General features: G+C 52.4%; 1 protein-coding gene across 2 annotated transcripts in view; it reads left to right on the top strand.

The window, feature by feature from the left end:
• The window catches only part of Cacna2d2 (calcium voltage-gated channel auxiliary subunit alpha2delta 2), a 103030-nt gene that overhangs the window by 54843 nt on the left and 20219 nt on the right, over nucleotides 1-27968 (top strand). For both annotated transcript variants that reach the window (XM_023706169.1, XM_012517699.2), the window contains exons 3-4: nucleotides 18119-18178; nucleotides 25451-25495. In XM_023706169.1, the coding sequence (XP_023561937.1) occupies nucleotides 18119-18178; nucleotides 25451-25495 (105 nt within the window). The remainder of the gene's footprint in view (nucleotides 1-18118; nucleotides 18179-25450; nucleotides 25496-27968) is intronic.

The following is a 27968-nucleotide window of genomic DNA, read 5'->3' as shown; positions in this document are numbered from 1 at the left end:
ATATACAAAATGAATAATAGGGGCTGGGGAGATGGCTCAGTAGAGTAAGCACTTGCCTGGCAAGTGCAAGGGCTTGAGTTCTATCCCCAGTTCCAAAAAAAAAAAAAAAAAAAAAAAAAACTTCTAGGAAAGTTAAAAAAAAATGAATAATAATAGGGGTAGGGTAAGACAACCAGGCTCCTGATCTGGAGACTGCATCAGAGCCTGTTCCAAGCCAAAGAAAAAAGGGAGAACCAAGGTTTTGTGTTACAACCAGAGGAGACAAGCTGTAATTTAGGTCAGCTCCCCATGGAAGCCTAGTTTGGCTTGCTATAGAATGGTACCTTGGGGCACTTTCAGAGTGGTGTCCCTCCACCCCACCTCCCCTAACTAGGAGAAGGGTCTGGGAGTGACCCTGGACAGGTCCCTCCTCTCCAGACCTCAGAGCCCCATCTGTTACTCCCTGGGGCTACAGGCAGAGGCTGCGGGCAGTGCCAGGATCTCTGGTCACACAGGTGCATCTGCCACACTTCGAAGTATTGCAGGCCAGGCCTAGTAGTGGAACACATTCAGGTTTGGGTTCTGGCTCCTTCTGCCTCCTTTGTGGACTCAGGATACTCGCTACATTGTTCTGAACCTCCTTCTGGAACTGGACCAGCTGCCCAATGGTTATGATCGCATGTGGACAGCTAGGATCTCAGATGCACCTGGCTGGAGCTGGCACACAAGATTTCCTTAGTCTAAATGTCCTACCTGGGGCTGGGGTGAGGGAGGGGAACATGGAGACAAGTGGAAACCCCTCCCCTAAACTGTGAACTCTGAGAGGCTTGGGCCAGAGCTGACTCAGCCTGTGTCTTCCACATCCAGCACAGACCACAGACATACTAGTTCAAAAACCAAAGATGAGCCCATGGGGTCACCTTTTCTTCCCCCCCCCCCACATGGTAGCATTAGTTGCAGTAACACAAAACAATGATTGCAGACTGTGAAGGAGATAAATCAATGGACAAACTAAGGCCATATTGGAAGAGGGGACCCTTGGACAGCAACCAAGGAGGTTGTGGCCAAAAAGATCCATTTGGCCAGGCCTGACAGTGCAAGATGTAAGGCCTATGGGTCCAGCCCCGGCAAAAACAGCACTGTCCCACCTAAACCCTAGGAATACACTCTGGGACATGCAGGTAGTGATTTGGCCAAAGATGTGGATCTAGTCACCCTGAGCCCAAACACATGTTGACACACACACTTGTGTACATGTATGTGTATGTCCCCATGCTCATACTTACATCCTCAGATGCATTCATATGTCTTGCTTGTCTGTACACACATACATGTATACACATATACACACACACTTCCTCCTTCTCCATCCCCAAGATTGCAAAATCAGGCAGAGTAGACTCTCAGACCTTTGGTGTCCCCTCCTCAGCATACTTCCCTTAGTGAATGGCTGAGGGGCACCAGTCACAGGAGTTCTACTTACCCTCTTTCCAGTAGAGGTGGCCTTGGAGACAGAGTGGCAACATAACTTCAATGCCAAGAAGGACCTAATCCTAGAGTCGGGCCAGCAGGCCTGGGCCAGGCAGAGTGGTGGGCTCGGAATCAGTTGGCCTGAAGGTATAGAATACTTTTTTGTGAACTGAGGCAGTGTGGGTTCAGGAAAGGGAACCAGGCCCGAGGGGCAAGTTCTATGCTTAGCCTGAATGCGCACCCCTCACCCTGGAGTCACCCTGGCTTTTGCTGAGCCTTAGGTTTTTCACCTGTGAAATGGGATGAGAAAGACTATTGAAAGAACTTCAGTAAGCCCTTGGTACATATCCTGGGCCTGCCCAACCCTACAATTCAGCCTGTTCCACTGGGGGATGGACCTGGACCTGAGCTTCTGCCCCTTTAGGCCCATATTTCAGGCACTGGTCTTCACTCTACACAAAGTCAAGTGCAGCTGGGTGCTGGAGCTCACCATTGACAAAGAAATGCCCAGCAGTGCCCCTCCCCCAGCTCCAGCCCTGATGCCTCAGCTGAGTCTAGCATCAGTACAGGAGGTTAAGCCAGGGGACTGCTGAGGTCCACAGCTCCAGGAAAGTAGCAAGACCTCTGAGGCCACTCAGTAAGACAAATAAGTGCCTGAAGTCTTACAGTGACTCCAAAGCAGAGTTTAGGCCTACCAAGGTCTCCGCCTGGCCCCTGGGTCTGTCCGTGACCACACAGTGATCTTCCACCCATATTCTTCAATCCACAGCCAGCTGAAGCCAGCTCCTCGGTGTCTCTTGGGCTAGTCAGGGAGTAGGGGTGGAGGACACACTCCTAGTATAGCCCTGGGAACAACCCTTTACCCTAAGCTCGGTCAGCTATGATCACAAACTAAATAAGCAGCTCTGAGCCTCAGTTCCCTCATTTGCCAAATGGAGCGGGAATGGGCCTACTTTGTAGGGACTGCCATTGGGATTAGTGAGCAGAGCTGGGGCACAGAAGGTGCTCCGTGGCCCTGCCCATGAGGACACAGGGCTGGTACCAGGTCCAACAGAAGCTCTTTCAGGTGCAGGGGTTCCAAGCCAAGCCAGAAATTTCAGGAGCACTCTCTGAAGACCCCACAACTCTCCAGTCAGTGGTCTCCATCCCTGAAAACCCCAGCCCCATCCCAGCAGCTTCAGGCCCACATTTCTGCCAGTGACCTTGCTTCGGCAGCCCCTCCCCTCGCAGTCCCTAGGTCTGCACTCTCCTCTCCCAAAAACTGACACAGTGTTTCTTCATAAGCCCTAGTGTCACTGCCTCCATGTTTGTAGCACTTCAGTGCTCCCCTATGTTTTCTCATTAAAGCTGCCAGGCTCCCTGGGTGGATGTTGCTGTTTTTCCGTTTTACAGGGAGGAAGACTGAGGTCAGGAAAATGCAATCTCTCAATTAGGACAGGTCTCAGTCTGATGTGGTTCCTCCATCGGAAGAATCGTTCCCACATAAAATCCAACTCACAGGGCTGGGAAGATGAGGTCCCTTTGCTGGGAGATACCGTGGCAGAGAACTGACTCCAAATCCCTCATGCGGGGAGGAGCAGTTTAGTGGGGAGGAGCCAGAACCTGGATGGAGGGGGAGATGGCATAGATGCCCTAAAAAGGCAGGCATGTGTCACACGGCTGCCACGCTCCCTCTCCAGCTGGTGCCATAGCTCTGTGGCCGTTGCTAGGCATCCGTAAGGCCCAGGTGGGCCCTACCTGTCGTGGAGCAGCCACACAGCACGGGGCAGGCACGAGGCCCAGGCAGGAGCAAGGCCGCCTCCGCCTGCCCGCCCTCCTCTCACTTGGCAGCAGCTTGCAAAAGCCATTAGCGCCTGGCAGTCCGTGTCCCACAGCTCTGACAAACACCTTCAATGTTGTCGCCACGGCTCCAGCTGTCCCGCCGGCCGCCTTTACTCCTCATAATAACCAAGTGTCGAGGCTGATTGCAGCAGCAGGACGCAGCCAGTATTCAGAGCAGCTTTTACACTGGGCGTTTCCACCTGGCAGCTAGGCTGTACCCACGCTCCCCTCCACCTCCAGGCCTTTGTCTGCCTATCACCTCTGCTTGGGCCCTAGCATCACCCCCAGTCCCCCTTTGTGTCCAGGCTAGTTGGTCATGCTGTTGCCACTAGAGCTGGTGGACAGAAACAGAGCAGGTCTCAGGCATCCGCAGTCAGCTCAGAGACGCCCAGCAGGAGAAACTGGGCTCCACTTCCCACTTGTCTAGGCGACCTCTGCAGAGAGTCCCAACTCTGTCTTGATCTAGCCTCATCTCATGGCCTTGTCTAGAGAGGGAGTTAGATTCAAGTTCTGGTGTGGATAAAGCTGGATTCTAGTTTGAGCTCTGACATTTGATCACTGTGTGGTCTTGGGCAAATGACTCACCCTCTCTGAGCCTATGTCCTCAGTGAAATGAGAATAATAATTGGACTTTATAAGACTTAGAGGGGCTGGGGAGATAGCTCAGTAATCTAAATGCCTGCCTGGCAAGCACATGGACCTGGGTTCAATCACTGGCAGTTCATGCCTTGTATGTGCCCTCTCCAGGCACAAATAGGCATAGTGGTGCACACCTGTAATCCCAGCACTGGGGAGGCTGAAACAGGAGGATCATTACAAGTCCAAGCTATACAGTGAGACCCTGTACCAAATATATAAGACTTAGAGGAAACATTGTATAAAGCAAGGGATAGATAATGAAATGATGCTGTCTGAAACAGTCTTGGCTGTGCTGGTTGGCACAATACCCTCATGCAGCCTTACGAGGTTGGACTATTAGAAGCCCTTTTAGTGATAAAGTTATCAAGATTCAGAGAGTGGCATCAACCACCATGTTGCACACATGGCTCCTGATTCTGCCCCATGGAGCATCCGAGTTGCTGAGCCTTCTCATCCCAGCCCCAGGTTCTGCAGGAACCAAGGGAGTGGACTAAGCCTACCCCCTCCAGGGGCTCTTGCAGAGTACACAGGCACTGTGCCCCACCCTGGCCTTGAGGGCTTTCTTTCTGAGGTACCCTGGTGCAAGCAAAGTATCTGACCCCAACTTGGGTTGATTCTGAGGCAACTGGCCACTGAACCATTTGTTTACAAGTGCCCTAAGTCTGGCAGTGCTGGAGCACAATGGACATAGAAGGACAGAGTGGGTGGTTGCTGGGTGTTCTTCAGATTTTTCTCAGGTGAGGGTTAGGATGGGGGCAGTAAAGATGGTGATCAGCATGACAGAGACATGAAGAGCTAGGAGAAGTGACTGAGGGGGATATAGTGGTGGCCACAATAAAGGTAATGGTACCAATAAAGGGGGTGATGAAAATGATGTTGGTAGTGGAGTCTGTGGTGAGGAAGATGGTGATAGTGATGATGGAGGTAATAACCATGGTAATAGGGAGGGAGTTAGTGATGGTAAGGCAGATGTTGATGGTGATGGTGATGAGAAGGACATTGACAATGATGACACAATTCATGTTGGTGGTGTTGACAGAGTTAACATCAATAGTGAACCTGGAAATGTTGATAGTAGTTTAGGGGAAATGACAGTCAGTGGAGAGAATAACATTCTGGTGGTAGCAGGGGGTAATGCTGGTGGCATGGGAGTGATCAGGCTCCCTGTGGAATGTACCTCTAGGGGCAGCCCACCAAGCATCCCTGACCCAAGTGTGGGCTGTGCTCTCACTTAAGGAAGGATGCACTGGGGCTTACTTAGTTCTCTTTTTTCCTTTAACCTCTAGTGAGCACAGCCTTCTGGGTAATGAGATGCAAATTGACAGAAAAGACAATGAGCCAGCCTGAGGCCGGTAGGGCAGCTTTTAGAGTCAGACTGATTGCCTCCGTGCCAATTTGCATGGCATTAGCTATACACATCTCCTCCATTGGGCTTGTGTATTTCATCAGAGGTCACCAAAATGGTTGCATTCCACAAGAGGCAACAACCTATGATCCCAGACCAAGGCCAGGATCACCCTGACCCTGACCTGAACCAGGCCCCAAGGTGTGCTTGAAAAAGTCTAGGCATGTGGAGAAGTACAGTGGATTGAGGGGCTTAATGATCAGCTATGAACATGAGTGAGCCATTGGCAGGCCCCATGAGGGGGAGCCTAGGAGGTCTGGCTTGGTCCTCACCATGTTTCCAGCTGAGCATGATAGAAAGGCCTCAGGCAGAAGAGAGAGACTGGTCCTGGCCTGGGATGCCTCATGATAGGTTCAGGCTCTGTTCTTAACTGAAAATGTGGCCTGGGCAGTTCCTCTAGGCCTTGTTTCCCCCATTTGCTGCCTATCACCTCTGCTTGGGCCCTAGCATCACCCCCAGGTCAGCCAGTTCCCCTTTGTGTCCAGGCTAGTTGGTCATGCTGTTGCAGTGCTGTCAATGGCCCTGTGACCTCAACAAGACTGGCCCCGGTCCTCTGCGCCCAAGATCACAAATTGCAGCTCTCTGAGCACACCCCTCTGTTACTGTCAACATCTCTCAAGGCTATGCCTAGGGTGCTAGAATGTGATCCAAGAGGGCCTAGATGGTGTGAGACACGGGTCATTTCCCAAACCCAACTCCCCTTGTCTGCCCTGCCAGACCTTCCCTTCTCTGTCCATAGTGCTGAAAGTTTGGCCCACCCTGCCCTGGAGGGTGCCAAGGTGAGTTGCCAAGCAGAGGCTGCCAAGGTGAGTTGGAGACCCCTCTCCTGTTGCACTTACCTTCTGACCAAGTGAAATCCATGACTCCATACCCTTTCCTAAGAGCAAACAACAATAGACCTGGACTCCTCTCTGCCTTCTACCCACAACCCGGCCAGTGCCCCTCAGGCACATCCCAGTGCCTACCCTACCCTGCCTCCCTCTTCACTGTCCCACTCCTTCTCCTGAGGTTAGGCCTAATCAGAGCTAATCAGAAAATTATGAGCTGCCTGATTACTGATTAGATTCCTAATGTTAATAGAGTCAAGAAGGGCCTGCTCGGGCTGTGTTTTAGGAAAAAGTATAAAAATAACATCATGGGAAGGGAGCATGGCAGTTGGGTGGGGACTCAGGCTGTGGTTAGGACAGAGCTCTCAGATTTCAGTTTTTTGTGGGAATTTATTTCATAGCAGAGTAGCTTCCTGGCACTCCAAGTGCCTCTTACTACAAAGTCCTCTAGCGGTTAAGGACAGTAGACTAAATTGCTGTGGGAAGAAGTTAGGTGGGATATAGAGAACTTACTGATGGTCTACCACCTGGCAGTGAGGCCACAGGTGTATTGCTTAGTGACCTGCTTGTGCCCAGCACAGGCCATGCACTCAGTAAATGCTTGATAGGCATTTGTTGACATGAAAACCCTTCCCGCAGAAACTGCTACCTTCCTCTGTCCAGTTGCCAAGTCATGGTAGAGCACAAGATTATCTGAGAAGGCATCTTAGAGGAGGATGTTGGGTCATGTCTGGAGAATGCATTGCCCTTGGGCCAGGGCAGTGGGTGCCTGGTCCCCAGGGACTTGACCTCTGGCTTCCCTGGCCAGATAAGGTGCATATGTCTTACCACCCCCACTTCTCATTCCAAGAAAGCCCACTTCATCACTGATTTGACAGCAGCTGGCTGGGGATGGTAGGTGACATGGTCACAGGCCTAGAGTGAAGTTAGATTGCTGGAGAGTAAATGTTAGTAATTCAGACCATAAAGCCAGCCCCATGGACCCCTCTGCAATGTCACTAGGTACACCTATACTTAAACTCCACCTTATCCTACCCACTCCTTCCCCTTTACCTTTCTTTTTTTTTTCCCCCAATGTATTTGGGCCTGGGAAGATAGCTCAGTGGCATAAGTGCCTGCCTGGCAAGCTCAAGGTCCCGAGTTCAGTCCCCAGTACTACATACCATGCAGGCCCTGGAACCAGGCATGGTGGCACATACCTATAATCCCAGCTCTGAGGAGGCTAAGGCAGGAAGATCACTGAGTCCAAACTGTGTAGCAAGACCCTGTGCCAAAAAATGAAAGTTTAAAAAAAAAATGTATTTGGTACAGGGTCTCACTACGCAGCTTGGACTCATAGTGATCTTCCTGTTTTCAGCCTTCCCAACGCTGGGATTACAGGCATGCACCACCATGCCCAGACTTGGTGGCCTGGTACCACAGCATGTGGTACCAGGGATCAAACCCCAGTTCTTGCACTTGCCTAAGTGGGTGCTTGGTCCACTGAGCTATTTCGCCAGCCCTTCCTTGACCATTTTGTATCCCTGTTCTGTATCATCAGCACTGCTTCTGGCCTGATGCCTGCCATTTTAGTCCTGGGGAACCCGTAAGTGCCAGGTTAGGGAGACACCTCCAGATCCATCTCTGCCTATTACCATGCTGGGAGCCTGGGGCCACTTAGTACTTCTGTGCTGAGCTGACCTGTGTCCAGCTCTGGAGCTACATAGATCTGTGAATCAAGTTCCTGCACTGAGGAACAACATCTGGAACTGAGTCAGATGCACATGCAGTGAGAGGAACCCCACAGGGCATTCTGGAACCCGGTCTGGCAGGCACAAGGCTTCCTGAAGGAGGTTGCTGAGCACCAGCTCCAAAGATAAGGAATAACAGGACTGGTGAGAGAAAAGGAAGAGCAATCCAGGATCAGGACACAGCAGAGACAAGGGTACAAAGCCTAAGCATGGCAGGTAGCAGAGTTCCAGGTCAGCCTGGAAGGAAAATTATGAAACCTGTAGAACCCTATAAGGATAGCAGCCGGAAGAAGACATGGTCAGGACACCCAGGAATCATCAGCAAAGCACAGGAGCCAGTGTGGGGGTACAGAGTCCTCTGAGAACCCCGCAAGATAAAGTAATGCCAGGTAACTTGGGTCTGTGGGTCTAAAGTTAGTTTAGGGCACTATGAAGAGGTGTGATCAGGAAGAGAGATGCCTGGGAAGTGATGACACAGCACAGGTAGGGCTGGATGAATACACTCCAGAAGACCCTGCCCCTAGAGGCCAGGCTGGATGTCAGAGAGTGCTGGACACCAGCTCCTCTCAGCAAAAGTGGTACAGAGGACAGGGGCAGCCTGTTAACACAAGCTTCAGAAGAAGTTAGATCAAGCCAAGGTTAGTAGGCTCAAGTAGGTTGATGGGGAGTAGAGGAAGTAGTCAGGAGGTCCCGGAGTTGCAGCAAGAGAAGGGGAAACCCAGGTCCTGGAGTTAGGTCTCCAAGGTGAATCTATATCCTGCCCTCTGTCTGCACCTGCTCTGTTTGCCCACATCCCTGGAGGTGAGGCAGAGGCCAGGTGTCAATTCCCATTATTCAAGTGAGAAATCAAAGCCCAGAGAAATGAAGGCAGTGCCCACCAAATTACATGTGGGGTCAGTAACTGAGCCTCAGGAGCCCAACCCTCTCAGCTCAGTGGCAGAGAAGGGAAACATTGTCACACATTACCACACACACCTGCCCACACATGTGGCCTGATGAAGGGACAGGAGGCAGTTGTGTGCTCGATGGTGCACTCCAGTAATGCCCTGTCACCCTGATACCCTTGCCCAGTGCTGTGTGGCTTTGCAAAGGATAAGCGAAACTAATGAATTGAGCTGGGTCATAATTCAAAGCGAGAGAAACTGCCAAAATGAGAAATTCCACATGATATCCTGCAGTGGTGCATGGGTTTCGTGTGGGGTTTGAGCAGGAGTACCCAGCCAGGTTGGAGGGTTTCTACTCATTTGTACCCCCAGGATTGAGCTGGACAGCGCAGCATATTAGGCCAACCCCTTCAGCTTGTGTATACATGGTACAGCCTCTGTTTGGGGTTCCTGGAGAGTCAGTGTCACTACACAGCTGGGCACAGAGCCCCAGCCCAAACGTGGTCCAGGAATGCACACCTGTAATCCTAGTATGCTGGGAGACTAAGGCAGGAGCATTGGAAGTTCAAATCTAAGCTGGACAACTTAACAAGTTAGCAAAACCTTGTCTCAAAAATATTAAAAAGGCCAGGCCCTCAAAAGAGACAGCACAGAAGATGCCTTACAGCTGGGAGGGGCGGATGCTCCTGCTGTGAACCAGACCTAAAGACCTAAAGGCCAAACAAATGCTAAACGAGTAGCACCTGGGATTGATATTCTAAATAGGTATCAATCACCTGGAAAGACCCAAGTGAGTCACTAGCCCAACCCCCAACAGAAAGAGACCCTATCCTGCATTCCAACCCCCAACAGGAAAAGACCCTATCCCATATGTAATCCCATTGGTTGACCATAGTTTTGTCCCACCTCCTGCCCACCTAAGCGAGTTCTCATTCTCTCTACCTTACCTCACATGGTTTTACACTATAAAAGTCCCGGGAGGGGCCGGGGAGATGGCTCAGTGCAATAAGCGCTTCCCTGGCAAGTGCAAGGGCCTGAGTTCAATCCCTAGTTGGGGTGGGGGGGAGTCCCTGGAAGAGACAACTTCCCGAGGAACTACCCCCTCGGGCCCCCCTCCTGTCCCTCTCTTGGAGAGGAGCTTTCTTTCTCTCAATAAATATATTCTGCTCATAAAACATATATATATGGCTTAGAGTTAGTCCAGACATGGTGGCACATGCCAGTAATTCCAGCGCTGGAAAGGCTGAAAACAGGAGGATCACTGCAAGTCGAAGCTGTGTAGAGAGACCTGTACCAAGTACACTAATAAAAAAAAAGGCCTAGAGTTGTAGCTCAGTGTGAAGACCCTGAGTTCAATCCCCAGTAACACACACACACACACACACACACACACACACACACACAGAGCCACAGCGCAAATGCACACCTGAGGCTGATTGCTGGGTATATTGAGTTTATTTCTCACCTAGGAGGTGCACCATAGCCAAGCAAAGCAGGCAGGGGCTTGCAACCCCCAGAAGGCAGCTGCCTAGCTCCATACTCACCCTCTTGAAGTGATTCACTGCCAGAGTTACGCACTCCCCAGGGTAGACCTACCTGAAAGACAGTCTGTAAGTGCACACTGGCCCTGTGAACATTCTGCCCAATCACAGAGGCCCCTTTCCTCCCGCCTCAGCCTGTCCACACCGGGCACATTTGGCTCCTGTCCCATGACATGCGCAACCCAGTCTTTCTATATGGATGACGGTTCCAGCATGATGCTAAGCAGCACAGCAGTGTACTTGAGGCCCTGCCCTGTGAGTTCCCTTCACCCCCTTTGCCTTCCCTGGAAAGGAGTATCTGAGATCATGTCCTTCTCTTCTCAGTGCCCACACATGGTGACATCCCAGTGTTTAGAGAGCATGGATTTTCATAAGTATTCTTCTTTGGCAAGAAATAGCATAGCATCTGTTCCTGGGGACCCAGGATGTTCTGGGAAACCCTTTTCTGTTTTGAAATTGGCCCACACTGATTGTCAAGGTCGTGCCCTCCCCCATCTCCATCACAGGCCACCCTTCACTTCTAATATTTTTCTTCGGAAATTAAAACACAGGCTGTCCCTTCTAGGCAGCACTGAGGGATGCAAGAATCGATAACAAAGCCCATGTTGCCCATGGGGAGCGAGGAAGCACACAGACCCAGGGTAGAGAAGCAGTGGCCCCCCTGCAGAGGGAGATCACAACTCCAATGAGTTTTTCCTGCTACATGTATTTTGACCTTTTTTTCCCCTTTTTTTAAGAAAAAAATCTATTTTACTAATTTTTTTTCCAACTTGTGGAAGGCATACATGACCGATGAAGGGAAAGGGCAGGAAGCTTTTCACTGCCGACAGTGGCAAGGGACTTATGTGAGGGCTTTCCTGTAGCACCCTCCATGCCAGGACTGCTTTGTATTTCCCTTGTGGAGGATAGTTGCTAGAATTTTGGTCTGGGTTTCAGTATTTATTTCAAATTGCTCTGGTGGTGGTTTCTTCTTTAAGCTAGAAGTAAGATTAATACAGGAAGGGTGCTGGTTAGGATGAGTCGCAAGAAGGACTCAAGGGCAAATAATACAGATGCAGCAAGAGGCAAAGGAGGGAGGGATGACATCTTGAGTGCCAGCTGCCCTTGGGAAAGCAGACCCTCCTGTGTGTATCTTTAACGTGCCATGCCTAAGTCATGGGCTCTGGCCAGCCCATTTTGCCCATCCTCGTTGCTTCTGTTTGTGCCAGAGAACTCAGTAAGATAGAAGACTGGGCCAGTGCCTCCCCTCAGAAGGTTGTGGTAAATGAAGTTGTGCTCATAAAGCTCTGAGACATCGTGTGCTATAGATAGTGGCTGTCAGAACCCCTGAGGCAGCCATCATGCACTTAGAAGACACACATGCACCATTCGCAGACCACAAATCGTGCAGGAATGGGCCAGACTGGCACTCGAGCTCCCTAGCTGTGGAGCACTTACCTGGAGCTGGCAGTGGATAGACATACCAGTGTCCACCCAAGCCTGAGATGGCAAGGAGAGACCCAGAGGACCCTGACCCTGCCTAGACTTCTGTTCCTATTGTCAGCCTGGGGCTCCTGCTCCCTCTTTGCTGAGCTACATCTTACTTCATTATTATGCAGATATTTTAATTATGCAGATATGTTTTTAGACAGTTTTAAATATGTATATTATTTACTCATTAGACCATAACAGCTCTGGAAATTGGAAATCTGTATTTAGTATCTACCAGTGCGTAATACAGAGCTAATACAGGGCCCACAGGGAGGGAGAGAAGGAGGTAACACTGTGAAGTGCTGGGCTGGGCAGGGGCTGCTGGGCACCCCCTCCAAGGGTGTGGACTCAGCGATACCCAGATAGGGTGTTATGCTCAGGCAGCACCTGGGATTCCATGTACTGTCCCCACTCAGGAGAATGGCAGAGGAAACACCATAGAGGGTTGGAGGGCAGCTGAGTCTGACTGGAAGCCCCCCTGGCAGACTAGCCCCTTGCCTGGGACGGTCACCCAACATGGCTGGACTGTAGCACCAGGAAGAGCTCCGAGATGCTCCCTCCACCACTTCCTTGCTAGGGCCTGGGACAGTGGCACTAGTGCTCTGGGCCTCTGTCACCTCCACTGCAGAAGAATTTGGATCTCAGGCATTTGTTGTCCTTCATCTGGCTCTGGATTACCTGCACCAGGTGGTAAAGTCTCAGATAATGGTAGGTGCCAGGCTGTGTCCAGTGTTACCATCCTTGGAGCACTCTGGCCATGCTTTCATGGCATCATGTGGTACTGGCATTTTTCCCTGGGCTTGCCACCCAGGCCCCCACCGCAGAGTGCCCTCTTCCCCTCCTCCTCCCTCTCTCACAGCTTCTGCCTGACTCAGCCCCCAGTGCCCCAGATCTTCACATCCTAGGCCATCAGTTCAGGACTTCTTATTCTAAGCCTCTGGTATCCTCTTTTATTATTATTATTATTAATTTTATTGAGAAACAAATAGCAATGAGAGTTTCAAAACAGGTTAGTAGAACAGCTACAATAATTAATACATTGCATATTGTTGCCTCTGGTATCCTCTTGAAAGCAGGAGTAGCAATAACCAGAAAGACCAAAATACTCACATTCTTTGCCTGTGGGCTGTACAGCTAAACAAGTCCTGTTTGATAGGTAGTTGCTTCCTAAGCCCTCAGGCGCCATCCCTGGGAGAGGGTTTCCCCTAAGGGGGAAGGTGAAGGAGAAATGGGGAGCACCCAGATAGGAGTACCTGAGAGACTGACACACAAAAGGGCCCAGATGCCCACGCCTGGCCCCAGCATCCAGGGACCCTCACCCTCCAGGTTTAGCCTTACCTCTTGTCACTGCCAGCCCCAGCTCCCTGAAGTTAAAGATGTTGAATTTAGCAGGATTTAAAGGTACAAGTGGCGGGGCTGCTCCCTAGGGGAGTGTTTTCCCCAGCCCAGTGCACTGTCAGTCCCCTGCTTTCTTGCCTTTTCCTGTAAGAGGGGTTCCCAGAGCTAAGGGAAATTGATTGTTAAATGAAACTCTCTGATAATTGCCTCTGAAAGGCTCACTGCTGCCATGATGGACTCAGCTGTGAGCAGCCCTGCTCAGCAACCCCACCATGCTTTCCTCCAGTACCATGGCCATGACAGGGACACACAGGTCAGGTGAGACACCATGGGTGACTGTATAGCAGCAGCATCCTCATAGGCATCCCTCACTGCCTAGGATGTGTTGAGGAAAAGAGGCTTAAGGAGGTTAACCACTCGCTTGGGGTTAATACCTGTCCAGAAGAGCCAAACTCAAGCCCAGGGCTCCACACAGGTGCAGAGAGGCCGTGACCTTGACAGAGCAGACATCTATTGAGCACCTGCTGTGTAACAGGGGTCAGGTGATTTTTTTTTTTAATTTTATTTATTGGGGGGGCAGTTCAGCCCACCAGGGGGTGGGGCTGGCTGGCACGTGGTGCTGGGGGATTGAACTGCGGTCCCTGTGCTTTGCTAAGCTTGTTCTAAGTAGGTGCTTTAGACCACTGAGCCATCTCACCAGCCCCAGGGGTCAGGTGATTATATGCTTGACAACCACCAGCCACGTCCCCATGGAGCTCGAGTTTAGGGAAAGGCAGACTTGACAGAGGGCTCCCTGAGTGGGGCCCTTGTAGGGTATGGGAGTAAACTGGGCTAGAAGATTGGGCAGAAGTGAACAGGGAGGGAGCACTATGGATGGGGGCCTGGGAGCAGGATGACCAGGGACTACAGGTGGCTCTGAGAGCTGAGTCCGGGTTCTGAGCAGGTTCCTGTAAGAGTGTAAGAGTCCCAGGAGAGCTGGCACTCAGGGTCAGGGCTAGGAACAGCAGGCACCCTGGGGATAGGACCAAGCCTACTCAACCCCTGCTTCCTAGGCACCCTAGTAGGTCTTCTCGCACCTCTGAGGCTCCTTTTTTCCCACCCTGCCATCAGGAGGACACAGGAGAAGTAGGAGGGACGTGCTAGAAGGATGAACTAGGGCAGTGTGAGCATGACCTCCTGGCCATTCCTGGGCAGATCTGACCACTGTGGGCTTTATGAGGGGAGGACCCCAAGGCTCTGAATATCTCACCTGGTTAGGAAGGTGGGGCAAAACTTAGAGGTCCCTGAATGGGGGGAGGGGATGCCCACGGACTGAACTAGGGCAAAAGGAATCTTCTGGAGAAGGTGACACAATCCAATAGGGCTGACCAGCAGAAAAAGTGGATATGAAAGAAAGGCCCTGAGTTGGATAAGAGCCCACAGGAGAAATTCTAGTGAACAGGACCCTAAGAACAACTGCTGTGGTTGACAGAAGGGGCTGTCAAGAACCTGCCCACTGAGTGGATATAGTTGCTATCACCAATTCACAGCAGGATCCTGAGGGCCACAAAGGGGAAGCCACTGCTTGAGGAAGAAACTTTTATCTCAGGCTAGGGCCTAGGCTGTGATTCCCTCTCTAGATCCTGGTAGGCAGTGCTAGGCCTCTCACCCTCAAGCTAGTGGGACCTCATGCCCCTGCTGCCAGCCCATTCCATCCCATGCAGCTGCCTGGCCCTTCCCCATGCAGCACTAGGCCTGCCTGTTAGCAGTCTGCACACGTCCAGTGCCCAGGGATGGACTGATTGATCTGTAACACCAAAAAAATAATAATGGCTTGATCGTTACTGAGGATTAAAAGTAATCCTTTCTCTGTGGCTATTGCAACTCTGTTATTCACGAGTCATCGGGCTGACCTGGGCCTTCCAGCTCATGGGACTCTGAGAGCTCAAGAAGGCTGGGGGCTGGGCCTTCCTTCTCTGGGGCTCCCTCACATTGTCTGCTAAGTCATGGAGCCAGAGGAGCCTGCAGCCCTGTGTTCTTGGGCCTGTGAGCCCCAGTTCAGAGCTGAGCCCTATGAGGATGATAGAGGTGGCATCCCTGGCCAGGTGTGGATGGAGAGGTGCAGGGAATAGTTCCTCAAGGCCTCAACCCAGGTTGGAGACTTCCACTAGCGTTAGTTTGACTCTGCAGGCCCATCTACTCTGTGGCTTTTCTATGGTGAGAGATGTGGTTCTCATGCTTTATCCCAGCGTCAGCCCTGTGAAGGACAGTGTCCTTTCCGAGCCATATGTGGGCCTCAGGCCTACTCTGAGATAGCATTGGATCCCTTGGAAGTTAATGGGCCTCTCAGTAAGGAAAGGAGGGACACAGTGATCACCCAAGGGTCACACCTCAAGATGCACTCTTGAGGCTGCCTCCCTGGACTTTCCAGGCCAAGTGCTATCTTGGCACGTGGTGCATAGTAGCTGTACAGTTGACACTAATGACAAGTATTGAAAATGTGTCTCAGAGGTTGGTCGACCACATTCTGTCTCCCACTTGCCCCTAGTGGGTCATGCATTATTATCCTACACAGAAAGCCACTGCAGGCTGATGATTTGGGGCTTTACCCAATCCTATAACTGAGGGCGCAGGGCAATATTTAGGGTTTAGGCCAAGAGGAAGCCTCCAGATGTGGGAAAGGAAGGCTAGGAGTCAGGCACAGGTGGGCCCTTTATTTAGGCCCTTAAGAAAGTGTTACTTTTCTATGCAAAGGAGTAGGCTTTGCTGAAGGACTGGAGGCAGAGGACAGCTAAATGGTCAGATCTCTCCTCTGAGATGAGAGTCAGTGTTGCGTGGACAGGACAAGAGAAGACATGAGTTCCTGAAGCAGAACAGACCCTGGTGGTGGACAGTAAATGGTTTTAGTGATGTCAGGATTGGGAGGTGAAACAGAGGTGCCAGAGTGGATGTGCCTGTTCCAAGAGAGGGTGGTACAACTCAGGCACACTAAGGCCCATCCCATGGTGCTCAGGGGGGCCAAGACCTCATGGAGCAGAGAGCCCCGATGGTCCCTAAAGCCTCTTGAATGTAGGACTGAGTTAAAGGGCAGTGTGAGTCCCACCCAAGCAGGCCCAGCTACAGAGGGTAGGCAGCAGGCAGAACCCCCACAGGAAAAGGTGGCAGAGGACAGGAGAGGCCAGCATTGCAAGGTGAGAAACTTTGATGCTGAGAGTCACTTTCTTACCTTGTCCCCAGTCCCCAGCCACAGCTTTCCTATGATTAGTGCTCCTGGTCTGAGGAGCGGGAGGCAGGCCCATCAGAAGTGAGTATGGCTCTGATAGCTCTAACTCCCAGGGCTGACATCTTACCCAGCAGCGCAGTGGCCACAGCTCCACACAGGGTTCTTCCTTGCCCCCACCCTGTCGTTCTACATGTCAAAGGAAGAAAGGCTGGTCTCCCATGTGCTAGTTCACACTTTCCCCTAGTGGGCAGCTAACAGGCCTTATTACACTCTCTGCTCAGGTCCATCCTAGACTTGTGGACGAGTACATGGCGGCCTGAATACCAATAGAACACAGTTGTCTGAGTAAGGCTGGAGGCCTGGAGGCAGGACCATACTGCATCCATAAAACTGTGAGGCAGGGCCAGCCAGATAGCTCAGCAGATTAAAGTGCCTGCTTGGGCAGACGCAAGGCCCACGGGTTTGATCCCTGGGCCTGCTGTGCCAGCCCTGCCCCCAGGACATGCTGAGACAGGCGACTGAGACTGGGCATGGTGGCACACGCCTGTAATCCCAGTGCTTGGAAGGCTGTAAACAGGAGGATCACTACAAGTCCAATCTACATAGTAAGACCTTGTAAGCCCTATAAACTCTGTACTAAATGCATTAAAAAAAAAAAAAAAAAAAAACTGGTGCGGCAGGCTTGAGGAACCGGAGCCTTCTTCTCTTGGCATCATGGATCTTGGTCATGGCTGATCAAGGCCGAGGCAGTGGTGAGGGCCAGGCTGTGTGTGACAGAGTCTTGGGCAGCCCACTGACTATTCTGTGCCTGCTTACAGAGGAAGAGCTGTAATGACACTACATCAGGCACATGTGAACAAGAAGTGGTACCAACATGTCACTGGCTACAGGAGTCTTGGCCTGTGGTGGGTGGCCAGTGGTACAGATTGTCATTAGGATTGACAGGACATCACTACACTCAGCTCTACAAAAGCATAGACTTGATTCCCTCTTCTAGTGCCCCAAGACATCCTGAGAGACAGGATCCATGGGCATGCTGGATTCAGACCCAGAGGGTGGCTGGGCCCAGGCACCTCCTCCACAAGCCATCCTGATGTGTCATGTGCCCACAGCACAGAGCTTTCTACATATCAGTCACTGCTACCCCGATTATGTGTCACTTTCCCCCTCCCGGTCGTATGTGAGAGGCAGGGCTGAGTCAGCCATATCTTCACACATCAGCATAGTCTAGCACCAGACATGCCCAGTGACAGGTGAGGCGGGGTCAGGCACATAGCTGAGTTCTCAGAGGTCCTCTGCTCACAGGCAGAGGCCACTAGAACCAGCAACAAAAGACAGGACAGGATTGTGTGGACAGTTTGGAGGCCCTCTGGGAGGGGCTCAGGAAGCCTGGAGAGGGAGCCTTCAGGTGGGCTCTGTCCACTCCTTGCTGGAAAAGAGCATCAGCAAGGCAGTGTGTGACCTCACACTGGCTGAGGAGGGGACATGAGATTGTAGGGGATAGAGAGTGGCAGTGGGGCTGGCCCAGGCTGGGTGCTGCTGCTGTCCTCCAAGCAGGAGACACTACTGGGCTGAAGCCGTGAGGTAGCAGTTCACCCATCCTACGGGAAGCCAGCTGTGGACAGGGTATGCTCTCATGGTAAGCTGGGTACCATCAGAGCTGAGGAGTTTCTGGCATCTGCTGGGGCAAGGAGAAGGGAGGCTTTGAACCAGCCTGACTCCAGGGGGTGCTGGAAATAGAGAAGGCCTTGAGGTGGCTATGGAGCAAACAACCCGCCTCAGCCTCTGATCTCCATGTGCTTTGTCCCTCAGAGACTGGCTGATGCTGCAGAGACCTTCCAGAAAGCCCACCGTTGGCAGGATAATATCAAGGTAAGGAGCACAGCACCCTCCCTAGCACCTAGGGCATACTACCCTACCAGGGGGTATGAGGAATGGGGGTAGAGGGCACTGCCCAGACTCACTGGAAGGGGATGGAGACTGGGGGGAGGGGGCATTGAGTAGAGCCAGAAGCCTCTGTCCTATGCTTAACACAACTCCCAGGCTCCCCTTAGCACTGAGGCATTCAGTACATACATCAGCGTGTCACTCCATTGTCACTCCAGAGGAGTTGTGGGGTTCCCCTTGGACAGCCTGCCTTAAGATGGCCTTCCCAAAAAAGATGCCCAGATTCTAGACAAGCCCCTGGGTCAAAGAAACCTCTTAACTTCAAGATGTCTCATCCAAGACTTCAATACAGTAGCCTGGAAGAGAGGCTGGGAAAAGGTGCTATATGTCCTCCCTGCCCTGCCCTGAACAGCAGTCTGTCCTTCCCAGAGGCACTCAGGCTGGGCCAGAGATGAGGCTGTTGCAGTCACAGAAGTTTTTCTTGCTGAGAGAGTTCTGAGGAGTTTAGACTGTTTGGAGCAGGCTGTGAGTCACTAGAAGCAGAACAGGAGGCAAGGGTACCTCAACAGCCTGTTCCTGGCTGAGGCTGGACACCCCTGACTCTTCCTATTGGGCAGCGTGAGACTGAACCAAGGCTGTTCCTGGCCCTGATGCCAAGGATAAGATGTGCACATAGTGCCTAGACCTACCTGAGGTTTCCTCTTGGTGGCAGATCTATAGCTGCATTCTGGTGCCGGAGCACCTGCCTGTGATCTTGTCTCCTGCCTCCATCTCCATCCTCCCAGGCTGCTCAGAGGCTGCCCTGCTTTGCCCACATGTGATTTTCTTCCTTTACTGGGTTCTGAGTACTGAGTTCACATAGCAGTTGGGGACAACTGCAGATGCTTCCTAATGAGAAAATAAATGAGTTAGTGACTCCCTAATCTGACCCCCTTGCCAGAAGCCAGAAGACCCTTCTTTCCCTCCCCACTCCAGCAACCCCATCCATCACTGTGTCCTGGGCCCTCCGGCTCTTGTTCACCATTTAGACCATGCTGCCCCCTCCAGATGACCCCTCTCTGGTAGCTCCACATACAAGGCTCCCACCAGGTGAAGTGCCAAGACCTGCCCATACTGCCTCCCTGTCCAGCCTCACTCCCTGGCCCCCTTCTCTTGTGCTCCACCACGCTGAACACTCTAGCCCACTTCCTGCCCCTGGACTCATGCTGACCTCTCTCTCTCCTCTCCCCTGTTCCCTCTCCCCTCACTCTCTGCCTCTGTCTCTGCCTCTGCCTCTGTCTCTGTCTCTGTCTCTATCTCTCCCTCCCTCCTCCTTCCACCCCTCTGAAAAACCCTCCATTCCTCCTGGAGGCCCAAATCACCCCTTCCCTATGAAGCTACTCTCTCTCCCCAGACTACCAACTCCTGTATTCTCTGGGCATTCAGGACCCTCGGCTCCTGCTCTGTCTCCTCAATTCTCCCTGACCGCCACCATCCCCTAGATAGGCACATAGGTCACACAGGACTCAGGGAGTAAGGGACTGGAAAGACCTGTGCTTCCTCTTCCTACCAATCCAGGCCCCAAACAGGGAGAAGAAAATACTACCATGGCTCCAAACCTATTTTCTCTTCTTGATATGTAGAAAAGAGAGAATTTCCCAGAGTGCTCCTGAAGCCCCCTGCCCCTTGAATTACAGCCATTCCTTGAGGCAGGAACAGTTTATTGGAGGCAGGGATGGGCAAGAAGGAAAGCTGGGGCTCAGGGACTCCCAGGTGGTGCCGAGAGAGGTTCTACTGTCACTCCTACACACTGGGTCAAGGCATCATTGTCTCCATGCGGCACAAGACTGGCTGGCACTTGTGCTTCCTGTCAGCTTAGATGTGGCATGTAAAAGGGTCACACATCAGACATACAGGACCTAGTTTGTGCTGGTCTGGTGCATTTCTGGCCATACCTGCCCTTGGGCCCTGATGCTTCTGTCCTGAGATGAGGCAGGAGTGGACTCTGGCTGCCCATTTTCCCCAGTTTCACCAAAGTTGTTTGCTGCAGCTATGGGGTGACCACACAAGGCACTGACTGCAGGACCAGCTGGGCCCAGCCTGGTTGGCCGGACGCCCCCTACCCTCCCCACTGCAGTCTTTCAGTTTGCCTGCCTTTTGTTCATCCTATTGCCTAAGATACTCAGAGCAGAGAGCTGTAGTCACTGCTCCCTACCAACTGTAGGGTCACCGCTGCTCTCAGGAAGCTGTGCCGGTGACAGCCAGGCAGCAAGGCATTAGTGCTGATGGAGGCCCATTAGCTGCTAGCGCCAGTGCTGCCCGGCTGCCAGGGAGGGAGAGCGGGCGACAGCGCTGCCAGCGGGGGCTGTCCCTGCTGGGGGTATGGCGTGGAGGCTGGAGAAAGGATGCTGTTTTGTCCCTTGCAGCCACACCACCCACCTCTAAAATCATGTCCTTCCCAATGACCTTGAAGTGACAGCCGAGGAGCCATGTTTCTCCTGCTTGCCACACATGTGACACAGGGCCTGTACTGCGATTCCAGCCTCAAGCACGGACACCTCCCCAGCCTGGCCTTCTCCAGGTTATTCTTACCCTCCTACAAAGGGAAAAGCCCAGAACCCTGCTTCTAGTCCCAACTTGAGGATTAGCCCCTGCTGCCTGCAGTGTCTCCCTTGGTGGCTCTGTCATAGGTGGTGACATCCAGTGCAGCGTTGCAGCTCTCTCCCTCACTCCCACCTCCTTCAGCTTAGGGGAAGTCAGGCCTGACCCAGTGCTGTCCCCGCCCATCCACGTGTCCAGTCCAGTACTCTGTTGACAGAGTGAGCAGGAATGTGTCTTCTTACGTGGGAGTTGGGGAGGTGGCACCCAGCAGTTCTGGGCGCAGAAGGGGCCCTTGGCTCATGGGGCCAGACTAGAATTCTGGTGCAATGAGTAGGGTGTGGACCTTGCTATGTGTACAGCTCACACCAGTTATGCATTCACATGTCTGAGGGACAGACAATAATGGTACACACACACACACACACACTCACACACTCACACACACCAGCCAGGACTTGGGAGATACTGAAATCTGTGGGTCAGAGATGGGACAAAATAAGAGGATGACATCTGAATGTAAAAGCCCCTACCCTGCCCCTGGCCTCAGGCCATCCCCTCACACCCTTGGCCGTGGTAGGGGCATATAACCTGTAGCACAGCCCTACCCAGACTGTTACACTCTAGGGAAACCATGGCCCTGATTAGCAGGCAGCACCTTCACAGTCCTGCAGACAGGCAGCAGGTGCTTTTGTACCTATAGCACTTAGGGTAGATGAAGGTGGGCCACCTGTGACAGTGCCTGATGCCAACACTACACCATGCCAGCACTCTGTGCCACCTAAACCACCCCCAGGATTGACCTGGCCCAGGCCTGGGTAGGGGAGAGAGGAGAAGCTATTGGCCTCAGGGCCTCAGTACCAACACCAGGACCTACAGTAGGAGATAAGACTATTCGCTAGGAGCATAATAGGGGAAATAGCTCTGCCTAGGGGACCTAAAGGGAGGGCTCTGAAGGCAGGGCCAGGCTGAAGAGCTGGCTGGCCAGGACAGGTGGCCTTCTCGGCCTTAGGGTTTGACCCAGCCGTAGAGCCCACTGCCTGCCTCTCTGCCAAGCCGGCGACAGACGGCACTCTCAGAAAACAGTCCTCTGGGCTGAACAGAGTTGGCAGTAAGCCAGGCCAGGCAGGCCAAGCCTGCTCACTCGTGCAGCCAAGTGGCTGGCCAGGGCCCTACACAGGGTCTGATGGGAGCGACTGCCGTGTCTGGCCAGCCTTGGCAGCCACTGTGCATGCAGCAAAGCTGGATGACAACTGTTACTCCCCTGCTCACCCTCACCTCCCTTTTTCTGTCTGTCCCCTGCGCCCCATGGGCTTAGCTCCTGCTAAGGTATGGCTGTGTCATGTACTCAGGTGCACACCCAGCCTGTCACATGTGTACAGGTCCATGTTGAGGGTCACGTGTATGAGCTGGGGTGTAAGGTAATTCCCCAACTCCTGCCTAGTGTGAGAAAAATCATCCCTAAAGTATCAGGGTGGGGGTCAACCATATAGACCTCAGGCATTAAGAACACCCATGTCACCCCATCCAGGGTCTTTTCCATGTCCAGTCCCTGCTGTAGGCTGTGAAGTTGCATGAGGGTCCACTGAGGCTAGGCTGGACTCTGCCCTGTGGTGAAGCCAGCTCTGCAAGTCCCTGACCTCTTCATGCCCCCACAGGAGACATCATCATCTTGATTTATAAGGGGAAACTGAGACTAGGATAAGGTAGTGTGAGACTGAACCAAGGCTGTTCCTGGCTCAGTTCACTGATTAGTGAGATGGGGGTGGTTCCCAAGAGCTCTTAGGTGCACTCCTTAGGTGGAGGCCTTTGAGAGCCTCAGCTTTTACTCCCTGTTCAGAGTTCATAGGTATCTGGGCCAGAATTTGAACCCAGGACCTTTGCCAAGGCCACTGCACTGATTTATTACATAGTACTGCTTCCTTGATGTGTAACCAGGAAGTGAGACACTGATTTGGACTTTAGGGCACTGTGCAGGCCAAAGCAGGCACAGAGGCCTGCCTAGGAACCTTCCTCTCCAGCCTGCTGCCCTGTCCCACCACATCACCAGCTCACATCCTGTCACACACAGCATCACAGCTGTGTTTACAGAGTATATTTTCATGACCTTGCCCACCACTGGCTACTGCTCCTCCCTGTCAGTTAAAAAGCATGGCCTGATCCTCCTCAAAGCAAGATGGGTGACATAAGTCCTGCTCACATCACATGCACCGAGCCCAGTGGGGGGTACAGGAGGCTGAGAATCCTGTATACTATTTCCCCCTTCATCTCCAATGCCACCAACACCCAATCTTCCACTGAAACTGTGAAATAATAGGACAGGTAGAGAGGAAAGCCACTGGAGCAGCTGGAGTGGGGATCCATGTGAGTTCCAGAGCATCCCAGGGATAACCCAAGCACGGGCAGGTCACAGCCAAGCCCAGGAGGGGAACCCAGGGATCCTGGGGGCGTGAGTGACCAGCCCCCCACCTGTGCCCTTTCCTGTCCTTGCAAAAGCGTTGCCTAAAAAGTTGGTACACAATATAGCACCAGGCTGCAATCTGCAGTCCTCCCACCATGCCCGTCTGTTTTCATTACGAAGGGAAAGAGCATCAGAGCCGTGTTTATAACCCCCTTTTAGATAACAAATCACATTTTCTTTTCGCCTGTGAGTGTGTTGAATTGATATTTTTTCCCCCTCGGTTTAATGGGTTTGTGTGTTCAGGAATGATCTTCATCAACCGAAACTCCTTATTGTGTTTGATGTAATGTCAGCTTTCATTATGTGCTTCAGTCGGAGCCGGCGCAGGGAAAGGCCAAGCACCCCGGAGCCTGGGCCCTTACCCCAACCCCCCACCAGGGCCACCTGGTCCCAGTCTCCCTGGACAGGTGACTGGGTGGCAGGGGGTGGGTGAGGTTGGAGAGGACTTAAGAGAACAGGTCAGAGCTAGGGGACAAAGCTTTCCCTGCCCTGGCCTGATAGCATCTGTATGTTAACATCACAGGACTATTGTGAGGAAGTGGCACACATAGTAAGTGCTGCAGACTCTGGAAGGTCTTCTTAGGGAGGTTGTGGTTGTGCCCAAGCATGGTGCTCAGCATGCAGTCACTGTTCCAGAATGTTTAGACCAGAAGCCTTCAGCCCCAAAGCTCACTGGAACATTCCCCAGTACTGGCCCCTGCTGTCTTACAACAGGGAGCTGACTTGGTGTCACACCCGTTTATAGGCTGCAAAGAGACAGCTGTAGTGGTGTATGCCTCTTAATTCCAGTGCTCTTGGAAGCTAAAGAAAGAAAATCTAAATTTTGACCCCAGCTTGGGCAATTTAGCTACTTAGAAAGACCCTCTCCCAAAATTGTAAAAAGATAGGGGCCGGCCAAATAGCTCAGCAGATTAAAATGCCTGCAAGCAGGCGCAGGGGCCAGGGATTGGATCCCCGGACCTGCCATGCCTGCCCCACCCCCAGGGCATGCTGAGACAGCAATTGAGACTGGGAGTGGTGGTGCACACCTGTAATCCCAGCTCTTGGGAGGCAGTAAACAGGCGGATCACTATGAGTCTGATCTAATAGTGAGACCCTGAATGCCCTGTAGACCCTTCCCTAAAATAAAAAAAAATAAAATAAAAAATTGTAAAAAGATAAATAAATAAAAATAAAAGGGCTGGTGATGTAGCTTTCAGTGTGAAATTCCAGGGTTCAAATTTAAGTATAGCCAGTGATGGTGGCCCATGACTGTAATCCCAGCACTCAAGAGGCTGAGGCATGATATCACTGCAAGTTTGAGGCCAGCCTGGGCTACATAATAAGTTCAAGATTAGCCTGAACTACATGGCAAAAATAAAAATAAAAATAAACCTAAGTACAGAATTAGAAAGGAAGGGTGGGCAAAGAAACCTGCTGAGTTGAAGGCCCATACTGCAGAATTTTGCTGTACAAAATAGGGCTTAAGTTCATCTAAGGAGGGTGAACTGGACAGTGGCCCTGGCCCTTAAGCCCACCAGGACAGGGTGGGGTGGCCCCTCCTGAGCAGGTGGCACTTGCTGACACCAGGTTCACCTTCTGGCGGCCTCTGTCAGCCACACTCAGTTCTGATTAAAGATCATTAAACATGAAATTAGCCCGTTTGTGTTATGGGTCCCCAGGGCAGCCAGTGATTATGACGCGCAGATGGCCAGGAACCCAGGCAGCAGGCATAGGCCATGAGGACCGGCAGGCACAGGCAGGCAGGGCCAGGAGGCAGGCGTGCAGGCCGGGCTTTGTTTTCTCCTGCTCCTGTTGTGTAAACCCTTTGCATTTCACAACAAATCACAGATAATTAATAAGTACATGCCCGTAATGAGCAGGCTTTTTAATAGAAGAAATTGGAAGATGCGGCGTCGAGTCATTATTGCACTGTGGCCCAAGCTCAGCTCTGTCTCTCCATCGCCCTCGCACCCTGTCCTGCCTCAGCAGCATCTCTGCAGCCAGGCTGAGCTCTGACCCTGCTTCCCATGGGGCTGCCACCTAGTGCCCTTCATCCCAGGACTGGCCTGGCCAGGACTAGGGTGGGGAACCACCAGCACCGACTCATCCAGCCCCTCCAGCAGGACAGCTCCGGATGGGGAAAGGGGACAGTCCATGCCTTAGAGGACTCTTGGGGTCCTGGCTGTGTCTCAGGACCCCCCACGTGGTGGATGCTAAGGCCTTTCTCCCTTCACCAGGAGGAAGACATCATATACTATGATGCCAAGGCTGATGCTGAGCTGGTAAGTGCCCCTGCCTAAGCTGCCAGGGCCACACACCCCTCTTCTGGCCCTCAGTAGACTCAGCTATAAAATGGATGTCATGACTCAGCACTCAGTATTCTGAGATCAGCCCTCCAGAGCTGTGTGCCGCAGTCCCTGCCCCTCGCTGCCCCTTACATCTCCCTAGAGGTCCCAACATCTCCAGGGTGGTGTCTCTATGGCCTCAAATGGACTGCACAACACTGTGGCAGCCAACACTGTGTGGCAGCATGGTCCCTTCCCTGGGCAGGATGACAGGCACTCCAGCTTCCGTACACAGAGCACGTCAGACCCCACTCCAGAGAGGGGCTAAATTCCATGAGTGTGGAGAGAGCACGCACACATCCAGGTGCCTCTCCAAGCCAGACAAGCCTCCCTTCCCTGCGATGAGGCAAGCACAGCTTCAGTATGCTACGCACCCCACAGGCTGGCTCTGTGGTTAATGCTTGGTCCTGAGCTAAGTCATACGGCCACAGCTAAAGAGGCAGACCAGCTCCTATACCCATTCTTCCGATGAGGCTCAGCTCAGCTGGGGCCATCTCCTTTGGAAACAGTGGCACTGGCCTGAGCCATACTGCTTTTCTGCTTCTGTGTCTCTCACTGCATGTCTTTGTGGCTCAAGGCTACTTGGGCTTCCAGTGAGGTACTGAGTTTCACATCACCAAAGGACTCAGTGAAAGATATAGGTGGCTACAGACAAGAGGGTCCGAGGGCACTGGTGCTTGGACTAGCCAAGGTTTGCTGGACTTGTCAAGGCCCAAGTCCCTCTGCCTGAATTCAAGACAAAGTTGCTGGACCCAGTTGTCCCCCATATAGGCAGAGGTGTTCCAGTGGCACAGTCTTGGGGAACCACCTGTGCTTGCTTTTGCAGAAGTCGAAGATCCAGTCTTCCTCTCCCAGGCCCAAGACTTGGGGGCTTTCCTGTGGCTAGCCAGAGGTATCTCAAGACATGACAAGGGGAAGACTAGAAAGGATCCCTGAGCAGGGTCAGAGAATCCAAGTTGCCAAGAGAGCCTTAGGGAGGGCAGAGGCCGAGGAGGGTGGGCTCAAGCAGGTGTGCTTCCCCTTGGCTGAGTTCTGTGGCTCCCGGAGAAGTTGCTAAAATTAAAGCTGGAATCTGAAATTCAAATGAAGAACGAACCTTTAATTAGACCCTGAATCTAATTCCTTACCCCCCTCAGCAGCGGGCTGTAATTTTAGCAATCAGTGCATTAAATATAAACCAGGAGACTGCAGTGGCCCACCACACAAACCCCCAGCCTCAGGGTGGCCATGACAGGCTCTGTGGCCAGCCTGGTAGCCTGCCCACTCCCAGGACACTCTTTACTCCCTGCTCCTAGCAGTCCCCAACTCCATCCAGGACCCCAGCCCATGGAGCTACACTGTTGACTCTACCCCAGCTCCTTGGCCATCTACTGGCTGCCAGGAACCGCCCTGTCCAGGAGATTCATGCGGGGGCAGGGCTGGGCTGTGACAGCCAGAGCCTGGCATAAATAACAGCATGTACACATTTGCTGATTCCCCTGCTTGTTGTGTTGTTTTGTTTTTTTAATCTTTGCCAGAGGTACAGTTAGAGATCTTTCTAGACCATTTACTTTTAAATTACCAGCCAGAAGGTGGGGGTGGGGGAAAGAGAAGGAAGGAAAAAGTTCGCCAGCTGATAGCTTATCAGAACAGAATCCAAATGTCACATTAGTTGGGAAAGTTGGGAGATTAAATTTTCCAGCACCCTTCATCTGCTGCTGACATTTCAGGGCTTTCTTCTCCTGCGCCTCCCCCTCCCCTATGTGGAATGTGACTGCCACATGCCTCACAGACCACTGGCCCCCTGCTCTGGTCTGGGTGCTCAGCGGCTCTCTACCCTGGCTTTACCCCACTCCAGGGGCTCTGGGTAGGCAGAGGGTGGCATACTGGGTGGGGGAATGGGAGGGCTATAGAACAGCCATATTTGCTGGTAGTGTTTTCAAGGAGGGCCTGAGTTCAGACCCTACCACCATAAAAATAAAACAAAACCCACGCTGAGGAGATGAAAAGGGCACTTCAGCATAATGTCTCTACAGCTGGCTGGGTAGAGAGGCACAGTCATCCTCTCCCCAGGTGAGACACAGGCTAGGCAGACACAGAGGGAGAGCTCTAGCCCAAGCCTGCCAGGACACTGTGAGCATGGGTAAAGAAATGAGCCGAGCTTGAGCAGGGCTGCTCACAGGGTGGGGTGGGGTTTGACTGCTTAGGCACCTTCCTCCCAGGGCTCAAAGTCTTCAGTTCTGCTTCCTTCCCTGCCTCAGTCTCCATCTCTCCCTTGCCTCCCTGTTTGGCTTTTCCCTGTCTTTGCTTTCACTGTCTACCTCCACCCTCTCCTTTACACACCTGCAGCCAAGCCTGCCCCCGCCTGAGCTTCGGCATCAACACTAGTCACAGACCCACTCCTGCCAGCCTGTGGTGGTGGGCGGGGGCA

This window comes from Octodon degus, unplaced genomic scaffold (assembly GCF_000260255.1).
Source record: "Octodon degus isolate 3935 unplaced genomic scaffold, OctDeg1.0 scaffold00008, whole genome shotgun sequence".
NCBI lineage: Eukaryota > Metazoa > Chordata > Mammalia > Rodentia > Octodontidae > Octodon > Octodon degus.
This window is presented reverse-complemented; position numbering and strand designations above follow the sequence as displayed.